Source organism: Balaenoptera borealis (assembly GCF_965194805.1).
Source record: "Balaenoptera borealis genome assembly, chromosome: 17".
Taxonomy (NCBI): domain Eukaryota; kingdom Metazoa; phylum Chordata; class Mammalia; order Artiodactyla; family Balaenopteridae; genus Balaenoptera; species Balaenoptera borealis.
This window is the reverse complement of record NC_138876.1, coordinates 18,469,277-18,490,032: the sequence shown is the minus strand read 5'-3', so window position 1 is coordinate 18,490,032 and position 20,756 is coordinate 18,469,277. Positions and strand designations below refer to the sequence as shown.

Here is a 20,756-nt window from a genome sequence, read left to right as displayed (position 1 = left end):
AGTCAAGAGACACCAGAGCATTTTAAGAAACAATTTATTCTCCCATCCAGCTGGTTCATATAATTACAAAAGGGTGGTGGTGATGCCATTGGAAAGAAATCTTCTAAGATTTCTAACAAGTAGTGCTAACAAGAAGTCTGTGCAATTCAACTCAAAATTAAATGTGCTTAGTCACAGCCTGGTTGTTTCCACACCAAATGTTAATTTAGTAACAATGAGATGAGGAAAGTACCCTTTAGTGGAATTTACAAGTAAAATAGGAAGCATGTTTGAAGGGTGTAATCTGTCATGTAAAAAATGTTGACAGTGACCTGAAGGCAATCAGGGGCTAATAAAGCCCAGTTTTGTTTCAAGACATTTTGGAGTGAGTGAGGAGGGTTAAGATGAGGGCTCTGTTAGGGCTGGGGCAGTGATAAGTAAGAAGAAAGGATGGGTTCAGGATTCAAGAAGCAGAAAATTAACTTGTCCAGGGCAGGGAGGGGGAAGAGGGAAGAGACCAGGGACGTGACAGAGGAAGGAGCTACTGGAAAATGACAACTCAAGGGTGACTATTAATTTTCAGCTTGAAGAACTCAGGAAATGGCAATGCTATCTATTTGTTCAGGAGAGGGTATACAGGCAGGAGAACAGATTCTGAAGGGAAGGATTTTGTTTTGAATATGATGAAATCTGGCCATGGCAGGCAGCTAGTAAGTAGGATGTGGAGGTTAGGAGAAATGGGGCAAAGGGAAAGACATCTGAGAGTCTCTAACATAGATTCTTTCTTATCCCACTTCCACAGAGTGGAAGAACTTGCACTAGCTCTCCACTGCTTTGTCAAATTCAAACACAGAATTCAACACATAACCCTCCAGGACATGGTCCCAGTTAACCTTTCTGAGTCATTCTTTCCACACCCTGTCCGTTCTGGTCCCATTATACTACTTGCTATTGCCCAGATAGAAACTTTCAGACCTCTGGACTTGGGTACTTGATATTTTCTGCACTTGGAGTATCTCCTATCTCTTCTCTGCCTGGTGGACTTGACTAATCCTTCAAAATCCACCCCCCAAATCACATGTTCTGGGAAACCCTACACAACTCTTCCTTCCTAACTTAGGCACGGCTCTTTTCCCTGAGATTGCCAGAGAACTTCATGCATACTTCTATTACAGTGTTTCTCAAATGACACTTGCCCTAAGTTAAGTGAATCAATGTTGTTATGTATGTAAATAACAGTGCTGTGTGCTTATTAGATGCCATGAAATATACTAACTACCTCACATGCACTATCTCCTTTTACCCTCCTAACTATATAGTGAGAAAGACACTGTGATCAACCCCAGTTTACAGTTGACAAAACTGATGCTCAGAGGGGCTGAGTAACTTGTCTAAGGATACACAGCTAGGAAGTGGATGGTAGTGATCTAGTGCAGACCTTCTGACTCCAGTGTTTGCAAGCACCATTTTATTCTACACAACTCCTATCCTTTGAAGGCACAGTCCCAATATAATTGATCTTATACTACCAGCAATTAGCACAGTATCTTGCATGTAGTGGAGGCTTGTAAGATACTTGTAATTATAGTGACCGCCTTGAAAATGCCACTTTGTTTGCAGACTCATCCTTTCCGCTTTTGGAATCTTTTGCAGATGGTTAATTTGCTTCTAAGTGGGGGGAAACAGTATCATAGCCAAGAGACTAGATACATTAGATGTTCGCAGAGCTAGAAATATCAACTCATGTGCGAGACAATCAAACATATTACCTGGCTACAGGAAGTACCCCTGTGGGGAAAAGTGAGCTTTCTACACTAAATATGGTTCTATTTCTCTCTCCACCTACACAAATGAAAGCAGGTACACACACAACACATTTGTATTGCTTACTCCCACTAAAAGAAGGCAACCCAAGATAATATAAGAAAGGGGAGGGGAGGGCTATTTAGCTGAGTGGGTCTCAAACTTCAGTGGGCATACAAATTGCTTGGGCTCTTGTAAAAATGCAGATTTTGACTCAGTTAGTCTGTAGAGGGTCTCATGATTCTGCATTTCTAACAAACTCCCATGCAATGCAATGCTGGTCCGTGGACCGCACACTGACAAGCAAGGGTTCACCTCAGACCTCCGACAGAGCTGTTCATGAGATGGAGGGGGCGACTATTTGAAGATGCTGAAGAAGCAAAAGAAGCACTTTCAGTAGGAAGTTTCTAAAGCTGTGCTGTGCCTAACAGAAGGTAACACACTTCCTCATTAGCTAGACATGATTCCAATCGATATATAGTATCCTTCTGGCTCTTTACCCACCAGAGGACTTTATTAACAGGCAGTTTTATGCTTTTCTGATACAACAATAACTAATTGTAAATTATGATAACATCAACAGAGGCTGGATACTAAAATTTCTTTAGCATCTATCATGAAAGAAAGATTAACTTGGACTTCCCTGGTGGTGCAGTGGTTAAGACTCCACGCTCCTAATGCAGGAGGCCCAGCTTCGATCCCTGGTCAGAGAACTAGATGCCACATGCATACCGCAACTAAGAGTTTGCATGCCACAACTAAGGAGCCCACCTGCCGCAACTAAGACCTGGAGCAACCAAATAAATAAATATTAAAAAAAAAAAAAAGATTAACTGTATCTTTAGTAACTGAGTAAATGTCATTGTATTTAGGTTCTTAAAAAGCTGCTAGTCTATGTACAACAATATTACATTAATCAGAATTGAATTCTCAGGGACTTCCCTGGCGGTCCAGTGGTTAAGACTCCATGCTTCCAAGGCAGGGGGTGCAGGTTCAGTCCCTGGTTGAGGAACTAAGATCCCACATGTGGCGTGGCCAAAAAAAATTTAAAAATTAAAAAATAAAAATAAAAAGTCCTGGGGATGTAATGTACAGAATGGAGACTATAGTTAACAACACTGTATTGTATATTAAAAAAAAAAGAAAGAAATACAAAAGGTCAGTCTGACTGAGTTTTAAGTCACTTCCACTGTAAGAATGGAATTATTTAGAATAAACCATTCCAGGAAATCTGGTCACATCACATACTCCTTGAACTAAAGATGTTAGCTGTACAGGTAATAGACAGAGCAATGGTGCTGCTACACTCATTTCCCCAGACACTGTACCACTAGCCTGATCAGAAAAAGTTCAACAGTGATTTTTTAAAAACTAAACTCACTTCTAGGTACAATGGAATATTACTCAGCCATAAAAAAGAATGAAATAATGCCATTTGCAGCAACATGGATGGATATAGAGATTATCATACTAAGTGAAGTAAAGCAGACAGAGAAAGACAAATATCATACAATATCACTTATATGTGGAATCTAAAATAATGATACAAATGAACTTATTTACAAAACAGAAATAGACTCACAGACATAGAAAACAAACTAATGGTTACCAAAGGGTAAAGGTGGCGGGGGGAGGGATAAATGAGGAGGTCAGGATTAACATAGACACATTACTATATATAAAACAGATAATCAACAAGGACCTACTGTATATAGCATAGGGAACTCTATTAGTACTCTGTAATAACCAATATGGGAAAAGAATCTGAAAAAGAATAGATACATGTATATGTATAACTGAATCACTTTGCTGTACACCTGAAACTAACACAACATTGTAAATCAACTATACTCCAATATAAAATAAAAATTAAAAAATAAACTCATAAGATTGTTAAAATTTTTTAAAAATCAAAAATTTTTTCCAATTAAAATTAATAGGAATTATTGTTACATTCAATTACCACTTTTAAGTCATAAGCTCTATTGGCTAGGAAATGTAAATGATTTGATTTTGGTTGTTTATATAAAGATTGCTTTTTATTTTAACAACCAGTCCTAATGTGTTCATATCCAAAAGAACAGTATAGTTTAGAAGGCTTAATATGAGCAAAATCCAGGACTGGAAATACTGAGGTCTATGGTTTAAGCCAATGCTGTGCTCGTTGAAATGATGGAAAAGCTGGAACGTAAGCTTTCTCCCCAAGTCCAGCTAATAACTTCTGACGGTGAAGAGTAGCAAATTAAGTTAAATCTTGTACAAAAATGCCACATGACTAGACTGGCACACAATTATGGAAAATCTTGAAGATGTCCAGGTCCCAGATCTTTATGGGTTTTGAAAAGGTAAAAATCCTTCTCCACCGTCTTTAACTAAGTCTCTGATCTGAAGCACATTTTTATAAAGCCATAGGTAAAATTATTTTTCTCTGGGCATTCATTTAACTAAAACCGCAAATCTGTACATTTTTGGGATGAGTGGCTTTTATATTGAAGGGCAAGCAGAAAGCTGAGATCCTTGCTGTCTTCCAGAGCTACAGACTGCACAGGATGCTGCTCACCAAGTCCCTTCTGCAGTGCTGTCGTTCCTGGCACCCGTTTTCTTTTACAGAGCTGCATGGATTGCCTATTAAACTCCCTAAATCTAATCCTACTTTCAGCAAAGACAATTCCAGGGCCAATCACGGTTGTCCTCAAGCCGCCTCACTTTCATCCTCATAGCCTCTCTCTTTTGCAGGCACACTTCTAACAGCACACTCTGTAAAGAGAGTTAGACCAGGAACATAGGTTTTCATCATAAACATCTGTTTTCAAGCGTTTACTGATGCTGAAACTTTCCACTTAGTTTCTCTACAAAGGTGAGGGTTATGCTTAAAATAAAGCATTACTGATTTAATGAGCGAGGAGTAAAAAACATATTTCTTTTTTGATTTTGTTTCATCACTCTGTGGATAATGTGAAGCAACTCAAGTTGAAATTTTCTACATACCTAGTTTTTCCTAAGAAAAGCTCTCCTACAGAGTTTTGTAGAAATGAAAATTAAAAGTTTCAAATGAACTGTTTTATTTTTACCCTACATAATGAAAAATTTCCATTACAGTGACAGCATTATAATTTCCATGGTTACTGTGGTTTTGTAATGTGTCGGCAAAACTGCAATGACCATGGAAATAATTATTGACAGAATTACAATAAGTTGACCATTTGAAAGCTACAATCTCAGGCAACTGAACTGTGAAAAAGAGATAGTGCTATTGTTTTATCTTTGAGAAACAAATTCTAAGTGTGTACCCTACAATCACCACTTGCCCATGGCAAATGCACATTTACTCTGTACCATCAAGAAACACAAGATAAAACTTTATAACATATTCTGACACAATTTACATATCCATGAGACGTAAAAACTACTAATAAACCAAGTATACACACTAATTTAAGAAGTGAGGTATATAGGCAATACTTCTCATATGAGAAAGTGGCTTTTAGTTATAAAACAATATTTATAGTTTCCTCATAAATATCAGTTTCTTTCCTTCTGGTCTACCATTGTTTTAAAAATAAATAAACAACTAGCATAACAAAATCTAGAGTATGCTGAAGTCAGCCCTGAGGGAATACAACTTTTTAAGTGATTGAAAATAACTTAAATGAAATCCCAACAATGGTAGCTGTTAACTAAGATTAAAATAATTTTGTTAATCACCTACTGGGTTCAAAGCTTAGTTTGACAATTGTTACTGTTGCTTAGAAGCTTTTTGTCTCTAACAGAAATGGTAAAGAGCTTACACTGAACCAAAAGCTAGTAATAGTTGCAATTAAAAAATGTACATTTTTATACTATAAACATGTTAGGTTTTATTGCTAGGGAAACAAAAACCAAAGCAAGCTATTTTTGTGTGTATTTATTTATGGTGCAATCCAGGTACATCTGTTTCAGTCAAGTCTCTGCAGGTTCACCATCAGATCTATCTTGAATAATTTCCAATTACTACATTCCAAAGGAAGGTTATATTCTTGGCTTAGCTATTTGGAGTGGAACAAAAAGTATATTTTAAGTAGGTTCCTTCTCCAAAAGGAGAAAAAAAATTTTTTTCTCATAAAAGCAAATCTATCAGTAATGAGGAATCTCACTTTCAAGGGATTGCACTGCATGGTGTATCAAATATTTTAATTGTACTTCTAATGTATATACTATTTTACACTTGAACTTTATTAACACATAATATTAACAGATATAAGTTAACATAAGTTAACAGATATTGTGTGGCTACTAGTGAGGAAGGATCACAACTTTAATAAAGCACAAAGGAAAGCCTGTGTCTAATGTATATTCCTGCCAGAGGGAAATTTGGAATGAAAAGAAGGGGCAGGAAAATCCATTTCAAAACAGTAACTCAATAATGCATCATGTGGCTCTAAGTTTCACTAAAAGTCTCCTTAAAAATAATTATAGAAAAGCCCTTTCTAATTCCATTAATATAATGAAGGCATTCAGTCACCTTCTAATTTGTTTTAAATGAACCAGTAATCCCTTAGTAAAATGAACAGTTTGATCAGTACTCTTTGACTATAATAACATTAAATATAATTTGTTGTGAATGGTTATTTCATTATTATACTGCCTGGATTAACTGATTTAGAATACACTTTAGAATATTCATGATATATAACTCCACATGAATAATATGTGTTTGGTCACATAACTAACTAAATAGCACCTTTGGTAGTATTTCCAGTTTAAAAAAAAAAAAAAGTACCACATCCATCTTGGTTAGGAATATAAGTTCAATTACGACAGAGTTTCTATAAGAAAATCAGATATGACATACTTAGATTTACAGAATAAAACTGATGTCATATCCTGCAGCCACTGAAGATCATGCTTGTGGGGAAAAAAATCTTGTAAATTGGGAAAATGTGCAGTGATACCATATATAGAGAAAAATCATAATTTCCCAAATTTGTAAAACACACAAACATAAACACACAACATAAAAACTAACACAAAGAAATAGGAAGTTAGCACACCAAAATGTTAAGTATGGTGAAATTATTTACTTATGTATATATCTTATTCTTATTTTCTACAATGAACATTTAGTAGTTTTTAAAACCCCCCAAATTAAAATATTTTTCAACTGAATGCCTGAGTTTACTTTCCAAAGAGTATTATGTTTCAAGTAAATGTTGTCTATTTTATGTGCAGTCTATATTATTGTAAATTTTTAGTAAAGAAAAGGTTCCCGGGTGGTAAATTTAAGCTAATAAATGATTTCTATAAGTTAGGGATTAATTTCAATTTGTGGCAAATTCCACATCTCTTTTAAGGAACTTTTAAAAATGTTAACATCTTCCTAGAAAAATGTTCTATGTTTATATGGACTGAGTTTTAAGGATAAATGTAAGTTCTATGTAGTTTAAGTAGGAAAAGGTACATTGGATACGTCTTGACTAAATGACCATGTAAATCTCTAAGAACAAGTTAAATTAAAATTATTTTTCCTAAAGTTTAAACATCATCCAAGTAGTTCAGAAGCTTCATTTCTCAGATGCCAAAGGAGGGAATAATTGTAACTATCATAGCATGTGGAACAAACTTTAAAACCTTTTATTTACTGATTTATCTAAATAAACCACTACATGATCTGGAGGAAAAAAATGAATCTAAATAAAAAGAATTAAAAACAGAATCTTAGGTTTTGACAAGAAGGCAAACTATTAAACAGGTATCTAAAAAGTAGCCAAGAAAAAGAGAAAAGCACTCCACACTTAATTCAGTTGTTAGAATCAAATCAGGTCACATAATGTATAGTTTCTCGTCCACAAGTATGTCAGTGTCAAGCAATCAAAACCAGAACATAAGGGAATAATAGAAAACGCACTTCCTTATTTTAGAGAGAAATACTTAACATGAGAATGTATCCTAATAACTAGCTGATAAAAATATCATAAAGCCAATGTTTTCAATTTTTCACATAGAGTTTGTTAATCACTTGTTTGATATCAACTGAAAAGCAGCCGGATAATTCAGATGATACAGTGAACAGGAACAAAAACAATAAAACAAAGCGTTTTTTAAGTTGGTCAATTTCACTGATTCTGACATGAAGAATTAGTATTAAATTGGAGCATTTTACTACCTTCATATGTTCTAAGGATTACTTCCAACCTCATTTATAAAAGCTGATTAAAAGGATACTCTATTTCTTCATTTATTCATTCAATAAATATTTGCTGAGTGCCTACTTAATGAGCCAGTCACTCTGTGCTCAGTGCTAAGCAAGACAACATACACGTCCCTCATGGAGTCTCGTAAGGGAATGACATTAAACAGGTAATCACGCATATATTTAATTACATTAGAATACATACAGTAAAAGAAAAGGAACATGTACAGTGAGACCCTATAAAGGGGGCCTAACCCAGCTCAAGGATTATAGGAGGGACTTTTGGAGGAAGTTTCATTTAAATGCTTCATCATCTGCATTTCCTTGGCATCTCTCAAAAGGTGTAGCACGTAGTATAAACTCCATAAAAGTTTGTAAAATGGAATTAAATAATTGCTTTAATGGTAATTTTTCAAATGTGTGTCCTAGTGCTTATTATAGTGTCTTGCACATAAGAGTGTCTTGCACATAATACATATTTGTTGAATAAATAAATTAATGAAGCAGTTTACTTTTGTGGAAAGAACACAGGTTTTGGAATCAGCTACAATTAGTTTCAAATTCAGGCTGTACTACAAACCAGCCAACCTTTGGCTTAGTCTTAAAAACAGGAATAATGTATTTTATCTTATTGGTAAGAGAATTAGATACAATCTATGCAAACCACCTAGCACAGTGCGGGGCAACTGGAAAGTGTAAATGATCACTAATAATAATATTATTTTGCTCATTATATGCAGATTTAATTAAAGGTGAACCTTGATACAAGTCAGCAAAGTCAAAAAGATTTAAACAGAATACCCTAAAGACCTCTGTGTGCAAAGGGTGAAGTTATATACACACGCAATGAGAGTCAAGGATTAGATTCCTGGACATACTGGTAATCCTGGGAAAACTTAGGTTTTCACAAACCTATCTGGCCAAACAGCCCATCAAGAGATATGGATTTTCAGAGTACAGTGGGTAAGTATCCTGTGGGAAGATTAGCTGTCTTTTGTAGATCAAGCAACGAGGATGCGCGGCTCTCTCTAAACCTACTGGGTAAATTCTGTAAACATTTCTGAGGCCCTATCAGGTGAGGTACGGTTCTATGCACTGGGGGTGTAACAATGAACAAAATGCAGCCCTTGCTTTTGAGGAGGTAAATGTGGTAATGACAGAACTGCACGGCAGGTGCTACAGCAGAAGATGGTTGAGCCCTTGGTCTGCTCTTGATGTTCAGGTGAGGCTTCTTAAAGGAGACTGACATCTGAACTAAGGCCTAAAGAATGAGTAAGAGTTATCCCAGAGGAGGAGGTGAGGGACGTGTTGTTTTAGGCAGAGGTAACAGCAGAACAAAGTCATGGAAAAGTTAAATTGCATAAAAAGGGTGCCAAGCTTACACAGTCTGCTATGCTAGACCAGCACAGTGGAGTGAGAAGAATTTAAGCTGATGAGGTTACAAAGAGCCTGATAGGCCAGGCAAAACAGCCTGGAAACAATTAGGTAGGACAGTCTGTCAAATCTAAGCAGCTTTCTGGCTCATAGGTAGAGGAAATTGTAATAGAGGAGAGCAAAAGTGTTTTTTTATTTTGTTTTTCTATTTGGATTGACTGTAAGTATCCAGAATTAATGACTTTCATTAGATCATATTTTTGGCTTAGTGAAGCAATCTGAAAAAACAGAGAATCACTTTGTTTTAGGTAAGAACAATTCATTTATTATCCCAAGAGACTACAATCCATCCAAGTTATGTCATCCCAAACAAAACATCTGATAATTTACAGGCATCTATGAACATCCTTGCACTTACCTAGCAAGGTCTTAAGACTCCGAGACTTTTGGTTCTACCATCTACATCTAGAGTTTATTTGTAGGTAGAAGCTGCAAAGAGTGTCCACGAGAGTGAAAAGAAGTTCATTCTTCCTACCCTCAAGGATCTTATCATTTGGATAAGAAAACAGGAGATATTAAACTCAGGTTAAAAGACAAAAATAGGAAGGAAAAGAAAGACTTACGGAGACCAAACTCTTGGGAAAGCCTCTATTTCTTCTTGTGTGTACTCATCTAAACGTCTGGGCACTTTTCGTGGTTGAGGAAGCTCTTCCACTAAATTCTTAAGAATATCTTCTGGTATATCCTAGAGTAAATAAAAATTTAGGCTTAATTTTCTTAAAATATATTCCCTAGGAATAAATTAGTAATTCTTAGTATTAAAAAATAATAAAAGAATGTTTATAAAATGAGAACAACACAATCTTCAAATTAAAACTTTGTAGAAATCCCTGAAAAATACATTAATTCAGTGACAGAAGTAATCTCATTACAGTAATACATTCTATATTTTAATCTTGACAAACCTATTCCTAATGAAACATTAGATGTCTTCAATTTTGACAAGTATCTGGTCAATAAGTTCTACTTTTTCTGAATATTGTTAAATTTTCCCCCTCCTCTCAACTGCAGAAAGGCACTGCTTTGGCTCATTGTCACGGTGTTTCATCTGATGAGCGTATGCACAAGGTCTGTTGCTTCCAGTGCCACAACCTTTTTCAATTAATGCTCCATGTTGTTGCCAAAAAAAACTTTCGAAAATGAAAATCTGCTGGATCTTTGAGTCATTTAGCCAACAAGCATTTACTGAACTCCTTCTATGAACTAGAAATTGTGCTAGGTGCTGAGTATAAAAAGGAAAATAAAAAGATCATGGCTTCTAAAGGCTTGCAGTTTTAAAGAAGTCACTCCTTAGCTAAAAACCTCTCAGGATGGAGTTCTAACTCCTTGGCTAGACCAGGAAGCCCTCCTCTCCAACTTCACTCCTCCACAAATGCCCATGGCTTCTGAGTAAACAACCTCCCCAGCTTTCAGGCATTGGTCTACACTCAAATCCTGGTGCCTTTATTAATGGCACTTGCCCAGAACTACCTTCCCCTGGACATATATCCAAATGTTCCGAAAAATAAAAGGAAAGGTAAAATATGAAAAAGTCTGAACTTGGGTAACGAAAAGCAAGCTAAAGAGTAAAGCATACATTTGAGAGGTATCTTAAAAGAACAGGAATTGGACTAAATAAAGGGAATGATAAAATGAAGAGCATGAATAACCAAAAGAATTAACATTTATATTGTGCTCATGGAACAAAAATAAGGGAAAGAGAATTATATTGTGGATCTGAATGATCAGTTAATTTTGGAGAGTCTATCAAAAAAATAGTAAGATATCAATATGGAAGCGTCCTATGGGCATTTCCCCAGGGATCATAGATATAATTCCCTCTTTTCATTTTAGTGTGTTCCTAAACATTTTCCAAAAAAAGGATGATTACACAGTAAATTACGGTTGTCTGCAGAGAGCAATAGTATAATTGGGAATCAAATATCTGGGCAAGGACATGGCATCAAATAAGTTATTCAAGATGTCAAGAATCAAAATACAATTTAAAAATAATTTTAGAGAATCACAGAGTTCTACTGCACTATAAACTCATTCTAAAACCTAATACGGCAAAAATTAAAAAATATTTTTTAAAATGACTTTAAAATTATGGTTTGGATAGGCTGGGTCACTATCAACATACACAAAACACAATCAATACTATTGAGAAGTATTTCTTCACTGAAAAGTATTTGAAAAATATTTAAATTCCCTTCCCCAGCATATTCAAATATGCAAGTGTAAGCACACGGAATCAGAACAAGCAGAGGAAGCCTGGACACATGAAATACTGTTAAGGGGTCCTTATTTTTTACTTACTGAAGAAGTCTATCTGCCAGTTTGGTATTCACGAAAATTTATGACTATTTCACACTTCTTTGGGAAGCCACTAAAAAAAATCCTTAGCTTGTATTTGCAAAGACAATTTTAAAAGTTCCCAACTGCTCACTCAGCATAGAGAGTTTGGGACATAGTGGGTTCCTGGTAAACGTTTGCTGAATTGAATAGAATTTTGACTGAAATGAGCTTACCAAATTTCACCGCTATTAAAGGAATCCACTGAAAGAATGGACAAAATCAATGCAAAGTTAGGAATTAAAGATGCTGATTAGGCATTACACATGAAACCGGAAAAACTTTCTATTATGCGTTTATGTCCTCTGCACAGAGCAGGTGGTGAACCTAAGAGGGAAATAAGGAAAAGAATAAAAGTAGAAAAAAGAAACACAGGGGCGAGGTGATCATTTACTTTTTCGCAATTTTTCCTCTTTATACTTTTTTTTTTTGACCGTGCCACGCAGCTTGCAGGATCTTAGTTCCCTGATAAGGGATCAAACCTGGGCCCTAGGCAGTGGAAGCGTGGAGGCCTAACCACTGGACCGCCAGGGAACTCCCACTTTTTTGCAATTTTTAAAGGAATTTCAAATCTACCGAAAAGTTGCCAAAATGAGTGAACACTCATCTAACCTTCACCTAAATTCACGAACTATTCAAATAGGACATGATTGCTTTCTCTCTTTTTATCTATTCATAAACACATACACCAAAAACATTCTTTTTGACTGCACCATTTGAGCGTAGTCTGCAAATATTTCATCCCTAAGTATTTCAGCATGTATATTCCCTAAATATAAGAATTGTCTCCGACGTAACCACATTACAAATTCGTGTTCAGGAAAACTAACATTGATGAAACACCTTTTACTCTAATATACAGTGTATATTCAAATTTCCCAAATTGAATTTTTCCAATCCAAGGTCAAGGGTCACATGCTACAGCTATTATGTTATTATGTTGGTTAACATACATAATATATTCTTTAGTCTAGTTTCCTTTAATCTGAAGAGTTTCCTTGTTTTATCTCTTCTATGAAATTAACATTTTTGAAGAGGTCAGGCCAATTATGCTGCAGAATGTCCTTTTTTTGGATTTGTAGGACTCTCATCATTAGATTTAGGTTAAACATTTCTGACAGGACACTATATAGTTTATGCTGGGTCTTCAGTGCTTCATTCATAGCAGGAGGCACATGATGTCAGTTTGTCTCATATTGATGATATATTTAATATCTTGGTTATGAGTGGTGGTTCACCAGATGGCTTTAACGTAAAAGTATCTTTTCCCTTTTTAAATAGTAAGTACTCGGTGACATGATGTTTTGAAACTGTGTGAATATCCTGTTCTATAATGTTTTACTCAGTAGATACAGAATATGCTGATAATGGTGGCTTTTCTAATTCAGTATTATTTCTACATTTTTTAGATGACATTCTTCTCTAAAGAAGAGCTTTTCCTTCTCCAGAAAGAAGGGAAATTATAATCAGTTAAAAATAATTTTTGGACTATCATTGTGGGCTCATAGATTTTTGTCTTCTATTCAAGGTAAGCCATCATTATGATCATTCAAGGCTCACGCAGTCCATATTTGGTCAGTGGGCACCACTTCAAGCTGCCTCCTGTGTTCTCTTGATATTTCTCCATCGGGTTTTGATCACTATCTTACTTTCTGTTACTTATTATTTTACTATTATAAACAATGCAGAAATAATAATCTTGTGCATGTGTGTACTCCAAAATAACCTTCTTCTTTCTTTGTTCCAGACCTAGAAACAACATTTCTAAGAAGAACCACATTCCTTTTAATAGGGAATAGCGCTTAGAAAACACAATCTGGGCGCTAGTTCTGCTTACTTCTATTGGTATTGTCCTTTTATTTTCTGAATATATAAAATCTCAACATGATAAAAAAGTTAAAGTAAAAAAAAATAATAATCTAAAAGGTATTCTCCAAAAATCTCATCCTCTTCCCTACTCCTTCCATCTTTTTGTGCCCATGATCTAGTAAGTAACCAACTTCATTTTCTCATTTATTCTTCCTGTGTTTCTTTATGCAAAAAGAAGATAGATAAATATATATGTGTGTGTATATAAACATACATATGTATAAATGCATATAATAGGTAGTATGCTGTCTATATTCTTTTCCACCTTGCTTTTTTTAACTTAGCAATACATCCTGGAAAGCATTACTTATCATCATAATGATATTTGTCATTCCTTTTTATAATTGCACAGTACTCAATTGAATAGATATAGCATAATTTAGCCAATTTCCTATGAATAAGCATTTATTTATTTCTATTACTTTACTATTGTAGATAATGTGGAAACAATAATCTTGTGTATGTGTATCTTCAGGGTAAATTGCTATATATAAGATAGCTGGATCAAGCATGAATCTCCTTATGTATGTATTTTTGTTAAAGGTAACCTAATTCCCCGGATTCCTTGTGGGTTGCACCATTTTGTACTGCTACCAGCAATGTCTGAGTGCCTGTTTCCCCATGGCCATGACAATAAAAAATTTAGCAATCCATTTTTGGGTAAATGGGCTCATTTATTTTATAGCCTGAAATTATTTAAGTAATTTATGCTGAAACGTATCTACCTTATAACTGGTAAAAATAACATTACTATTTTTTTGTTCCTTGTAGAAATTATGGTTCCTAAAAGCATGTGAAAGTACAATCAGAAACAGGAGTTTTAAAATTCTTGTGATTTCATGTGCAAGGTCATTTATCCTTATATGATGATACTGCTCCCATACTCGTTACCTCAGAGGTAAAGTGAATAGTGGGAAATTATTCTACTAATTCATGCAAAGCAAAGGTAATAAATTAGCCACTTTGATAAAAGCCTGAATAATTTACTCATGCATTATTTAAACTAACAACAGAACATACAAGTATCTTGAACAGTTGTATAACTTTATATTCTGGAATGAATTCTACCTTATTCCTCTAGTAGGAACTATAAAGAAAACAATTATAACCCATAATATTGATAGCAACTAGAACTTACTGTTCCAGGGCCTGGTCTAAGTACTCTACAAATGTTATCTCATCCAACCCTTACAGCAATCTTATGAAGTAGGTACTATTATTATGCCCATTTCACAGATGAGAAAACAGAGATAATAATGGCCATGATGGCCATCAGTAGATGGTGGGGCATGTATTCAAACTCAGGCAGTCTGATTCCATGGCCTGGACTCAACTATTTTATTATAGAAACTCTAGTGTTTCATTATATTATACCAAAGAGAAAAACCAAGTACTTATACCAGTATAATAGTTATGGATAAAAATGTCTATTTTTATTTTCAAGTACTTTTTAGCTGAACAAATTCTGAGTAGGAATAAGTATTCTCAAGTTAAATCATGGGAAATAATTAGCAACCAAAGCCGAGTTATTAATCTATGATTCATAGAAGCTACAGGTCGCAAAAAAAGTAAACTAAATTCATACTTTTTTGTAGTTCATGAAATTATCTATGAGTACCCTCAATTTAACAGGGGCTCTAATTATAGTTTCTTGTTCCAAAGAAAGCAGACTATAGTTCCTTTTTCCAAAGAAAGCAGTTATTAAAATGAAAATATAGAATTTACAGACTTTTGGTTTTTAGTCCAATAACGGCTCACTTTAAGATAGAAGCAATGGTTATTATAGTGCATTCACTATAAAATGCAAAAAATATTTCAGAAGTTGACATAAAATTACTGAAAATACAACAATTTTTAAAATGAGAAAACATTTAATTAAAAATTTAAGAAAGCAGCTCAATATCAAAAAAACAAACAACCCAATCCAAAAATGGGCAGACCTAAACAGACATTTCTCCAAAGAAGATATACAGACTGCCAACAAACACATGAAAGAATGCTCAACATCACTAATCATTAGAGAAATGCAAATCAAAACTACAATGAGGTATCATCTCACACCAGTCAGAATAGCCATCATCAAAAAATCTACAAAAACAATAAATGCTGGAGAGGGTGTGGAGAAAAGGGAACCCTCTTGCACTGTTGGTGGGAATGTAAATTGATACAGCCACTATGGAGAACAGTATGGAGGTTCCTTAAAAAACTAAAAATAGAACTACCATACGACCCAGCAATCCCACTACTGGGCATATATCCTGAGAAAACCATAATTCAAAAAGAGTCATGTACCATAATGTTCACTGCAGCTCTATTTACAATAGCCAGGACATGGAGGCAACCTAAGTGTCCATCAACAGATGAATGGATAAAGACGATGTGGCACATATATACAATGGAATATTACTCAGCCATAAAAAGAAACAAAATGGAGTTATTTGTAGTGAGGTGGATGGATCTAGAGTCTGTCATACAGAGTGAAGCAAGTCAGAAAGAGAAAAACAAATACTGTATGCTAACACATATATACGGAATCTAAAAAGAAAAAGAAATGGTCATGAAGAACCTAGGGGCAAGACGGGAATAAAGACGCAGACCTACTAGAGATTGGACTTGAGGATACGGGGAGGGGGAAGGGTAAGCTGGGACAAAGTGAGAGAGTGGCATGGACATATATGCACTACCAAATGTAAAACAGATAGCTAGTGGGAAGCAGCCGCATAGCACAGGGAGATCAGCTTGGTGCTTTGTGACCACCTAGAGGGGCGGGATAGGGAGGGTGGGAGGGACGGAGATGCAATAGGGAAGAGATATGGGGATATATGTATATGTATAACGGATTCACTTTGGTATAAAGCAGAAACTAACACACCATTGTAAAGCAATTATACTCCAATAAAGATGTTAAAAAAAATTTAAGAACGTATCATCAGTGACTTACTTCATCTGGGAAAAGATGCAACCTCTGCATCAGAGTTCTTCTGTGAAGGTTTTTTGGCAGCATGCCATAAATAGCTAGTTTAACAATCTGAAAAACAGATACATGGGGGACTCAATAAGAAAAATGTGAGTGGGGATATAAACACAATAAGAGATAGTTATGAAAACGAGTGGGCTAAGATTCAATGTGAATATGAAAGAAATGAAACTGAGACCTAAGCAGATATGTGGCAGTAACAGAAAAGTAACTTTTATTATTTTGTACATTACTATTTTCTTTCGAATCTGTTTATTTTTATTTAGAAAAGAGACAAAAGGAAGAGATAACAGATAACTTGTGTATGTGTCAATTTTAGATAGAATAAGAAAAAATTCTTTAAGCTTATACAAGAACCTGTGGCTCAAATAATCTATTACAGGGCTTCCCTGGTGGCGCAGTGGTTAAGAATCCGCCTGCCAATGCAGGGGACACAGGTTCCATCCCTGGTCCGGGAAGGTCCCACATGTTGTGGAGCAACTAATCCCGTGCGCCACAACTATTGAGCCTGCTCTCTAGAACCTGCGAGCCACAACTATTGAAGCCCACGTGCTGCAACTACTGAAGCCTGCGTGCCTAGAGCCCGTGCTCCGCAACAAGAGAAGCCACTGCACTGCAACGAACACCCAACGCAGCCAAAACTAAATAAATAAATTTTTAAAAAATTTATTAAAAAAATAATAATCTGTTACATACAGGTTACAGCAGATCCTAGGGAGGCTTAATCCCGTTTCCTCCAGGTGGGAGATCAGGAGGTTTCCAATTCATAAACTGTGCCTGACCATACAGTCATGAGACTGACTCTGTAAGTCACCAATCTATAACAATGGTAATGGCGAGCTAGCATTCGCTGAAAACTTACTGTGTGTACTGTGGTCACTGCATTACATTTGTTACCTTGTTTACGATACTAAGTCCCACTTCACAGAGGAGGAAACAAATTTAGAGAGGTTACAGAACAGCCCCCCCCCCCCAATTTCATGTATCTATTAAGTGGTGGTGCTAGATTCAATCCAGGTTGGTTTACTCCCAGAACAGAAATACAGGACATGCAAACACACCTATAATGTATTTCTCTCTGTAACTTATCAAGAAGACAAAGTCCCTTCTCCCTGTCATACCCACTCCCAAGACGGCAAACTAACCTTTTCAGGATTTACTTTTCCCCTTGTTAAGGTTATCCTCATTGTTGGTCTGAATGTGATTTTTTGTATGTTTTGTCAAGAGAAAGGCACACAGTGTCACCTTGTGCTCCATAATTTCCTGGGGGCCTCCCGGTATACAGTGTATACAAATACACTGCAAAAGCTTCATAAAACTAATAGACATTTGGAGAGTCAAATTGATTTTTTTCATCTCTACTCATATTTCAAGGATATCATTTGGCATGTATGAAACGAAACCCATTAAAACAATACACGTTGGAATAGGATTGCACTATAAGAGGATTTCCTGATCCTTTTATTTTCTCATCACATCAGACTACCTCACTATGTACTAAAGCTAATGGCATCCCATATATATTTCCCATCTATTTTCTGTGTTAGTGCTGTTGAGACTTTATGTTCTGGAGACTTTATTTAAATACAGACTTACACTGTTAAAATTAAAAGCAATTAGAAATTCAGTTCCTGAATCACATAAGCCACATTTCAAGTGGTCAGACAAAGAATATTTCCATCATAGCAGAAATTTCTCTTGGGCAGCACTGATATTAGTCTTTAAAATTTTAAATGTTTTAAAAGTCTTTAGTAGAAAGTGACAATGTTAAGACTACTCAGCATCTTGTCTGGATAAGCAAGTCATTATATCTTCTGAATATCATCCTAACAGCAATTTTGTTGCATTAGTAGGGTTACTTGGCATTTGGTTTTCATGTTCTTAAAAACATTTAGTTGTATTTACTTGAATTAACAAGTTGGTATTTTTAAAATATGCCCTGTTAAAAAATGCAAACATAACACTCAAATTAGAGAAAGCTGTAAAGCATGAAAGGGTTACAAGCTGCCAGGTGAGAGAAAAAGGGGATGATAGACATACAAATATACATACCCCAAAAATAAATGTGACACAACTTGCATATGCAATGAAGTAATTCTAGCTGCATAGACTTAAGCATAAACTCTAAGGAATTCAGAAAGTGAGAAAGATAGAACAAGGTAAAGTTAATAAGTATTAAATACTTTCCTCATCTAATCTGTAACCCAGGGCACATGACATTTGTTTCGCACAAAGTATCTTTATAAACTATAGGAGAGGGAATAAACATAAGAAAGGAACCATATTAGAAGAAAAATACAAGAACACAGAAACTCTTAAGGAAACTAAAATGTATGACAGAGGGAGAAAGGATGTAAGGAAAGGGCTGAATCAATATACTTATTTGAGTTTAGAATTAGTGATCTTCTATGTAATTATAAAAATATATTGAAATATTTAAAAGCCTACTATGTAAATATGTTAATCAATGTACTTTACAAGTAATATTCCAAGATCGTACTACTAATCAGAAAGATGCTTCATGAAACAAATTCTCCTAAAAGCCATATATACCAAGTACTGATAAGCAAATTATGTCTGCTGGCAGAAGACCTACTGTTCCAGAAAAACACTGAGTGTTTCAATTGGAAGTAAAATAACTGACCTCTTCCTTAACATGTCATTCTTTTTAGAAACACAATCAAAATTAAGACTTAAAAAAAATTAAGATCTTTTAATGAGGTAAAAATTCAAATGGATTTAACTCTAAATATTTTCCAAGCCGTCATCAAACATTTTGCAATGCATTTCAATCTTTGTTCATAAAAAATAATTTGAAACAATTTCTACAAATGTTATCCAAAGCCAAATTCTTAACATCAAAAGTTGGACTATACTGCCTCCTAGTGTATAGTTAGCATACCTGAATAAACTAGAAGCTAATTTTAAAAACATTGAAACATTTATAAGTATTAAAACTATAATTTGTTGTAAAAGTTGTGGTATATATTACCAGTAGCCCTAACAACTTTTTACTACTATTATATGCAATCCATATTAATAGTCAAAATAGGATACTTTATTTTGACCCGTGATAATCTAAAGACACATGAATTATAAAGCAGAACATTAAATATTTCTTAAGAAGCAATTTCTGAGTATGTTTTTATAATTATAAAAAGTAATTGAGCCTGCGCGTCTGGAGCCTGTGCTCCGCAACAAGAGAGGCCGCGATAGTGAGAGGCCCGCGCACCGCGATGAAGAGTGGCCCCCGCTTGCCGCAACTGGAGAAAGCCCTCGCACAGAAACGAAGACCCAACACAGCCAAAAATAAATAAATAAATAAATTTTAAAAAAAAAAGGTAAAAATAAACAGTAAAGCATGGAACGTCTAAATGTCATGTCAGACCTTACAATAATAAACATGCCCTTCCCCCCCCACCTTTGCCAAGAAAATTATAGGCAGTACAACACCAAACAAATGGTTGCATCCTGACAATAGACATTTATTTATTTATTTATTTATTTAAAAGGAATTCCTTTATTTTTTAGTTATTTATTTATTTATTTTTGGCCGCGTTGGGTCTTCGTTTCTGTGCAAGGGCTTTCTCTAGTTGTGGCAAGCGGGGGCCACTCCTCATCGCGGTGCGCGGGCCTCTCACCATCGCGGCCTCTCTTGTTGCGGAGCACGGGCTCCAGACGCGCAGGCTCAGCAGTTGTGGTTCACGGGCCCAGTTGCTCCGCGGCATGTGGGATCCTCCCAGACCAGGGCTCGAACCCGTGTCCCCTGCATTGGCAGGCAGATTCTCAACCACTGCGCCACCAGCGAAGCCCCTAGACGTTTATTTTTATTTACCATTTTAGGGAAGTAAAAAAGGAGTGTCTTCACAGTCTAACACTTTGCTCATTTAAGTAAAAAGCTAAAACAGGTCCCAGTGGGGAAAATGCTACCAAATCTAGGAGTACGGTTTAAAGACTAGGTTATCAAGAGTTAAGGAAGAAAAAATAAAACTGTGAAATGGCAAAAGGAGGATCTGCTTTTAGCAATACTGAGGACAAGCATTTGGATTAGAAACTTCTCCCAGTATATAACTCTAATGATAAAATAATAAACATTAGTGACGTTAACAGTATTGCTTTTGAAATCTTTTTAAAAGCATGGAACTGACTAGAGGCCAAAAGTAAAAGAAAGAACAAAAGAGCCCTAGGGCT

General features: G+C 35.5%; 1 protein-coding gene across 2 annotated transcripts in view; it reads right to left on the bottom strand.

Annotated features, from left to right (window-relative positions):
• The window catches only part of MRPL13 (mitochondrial ribosomal protein L13), a 37,584-nt gene that overhangs the window by 1,523 nt on the left and 15,305 nt on the right, over nucleotides 1–20,756 (bottom strand). The window contains exons 5-6 of one of the 2 annotated variants that reach the window (XM_082364488.1): nucleotides 16,530–16,616; nucleotides 9,949–10,070 (exon numbers count right to left, since the gene is read on the bottom strand). In XM_082364488.1, the coding sequence (XP_082220614.1) occupies nucleotides 9,949–10,070; nucleotides 16,530–16,616 (209 nt within the window). The remainder of the gene's footprint in view (nucleotides 1–9,948; nucleotides 10,071–16,529; nucleotides 16,617–20,756) is intronic. The other variant, XM_082364489.1, reaches the window with a different exon arrangement.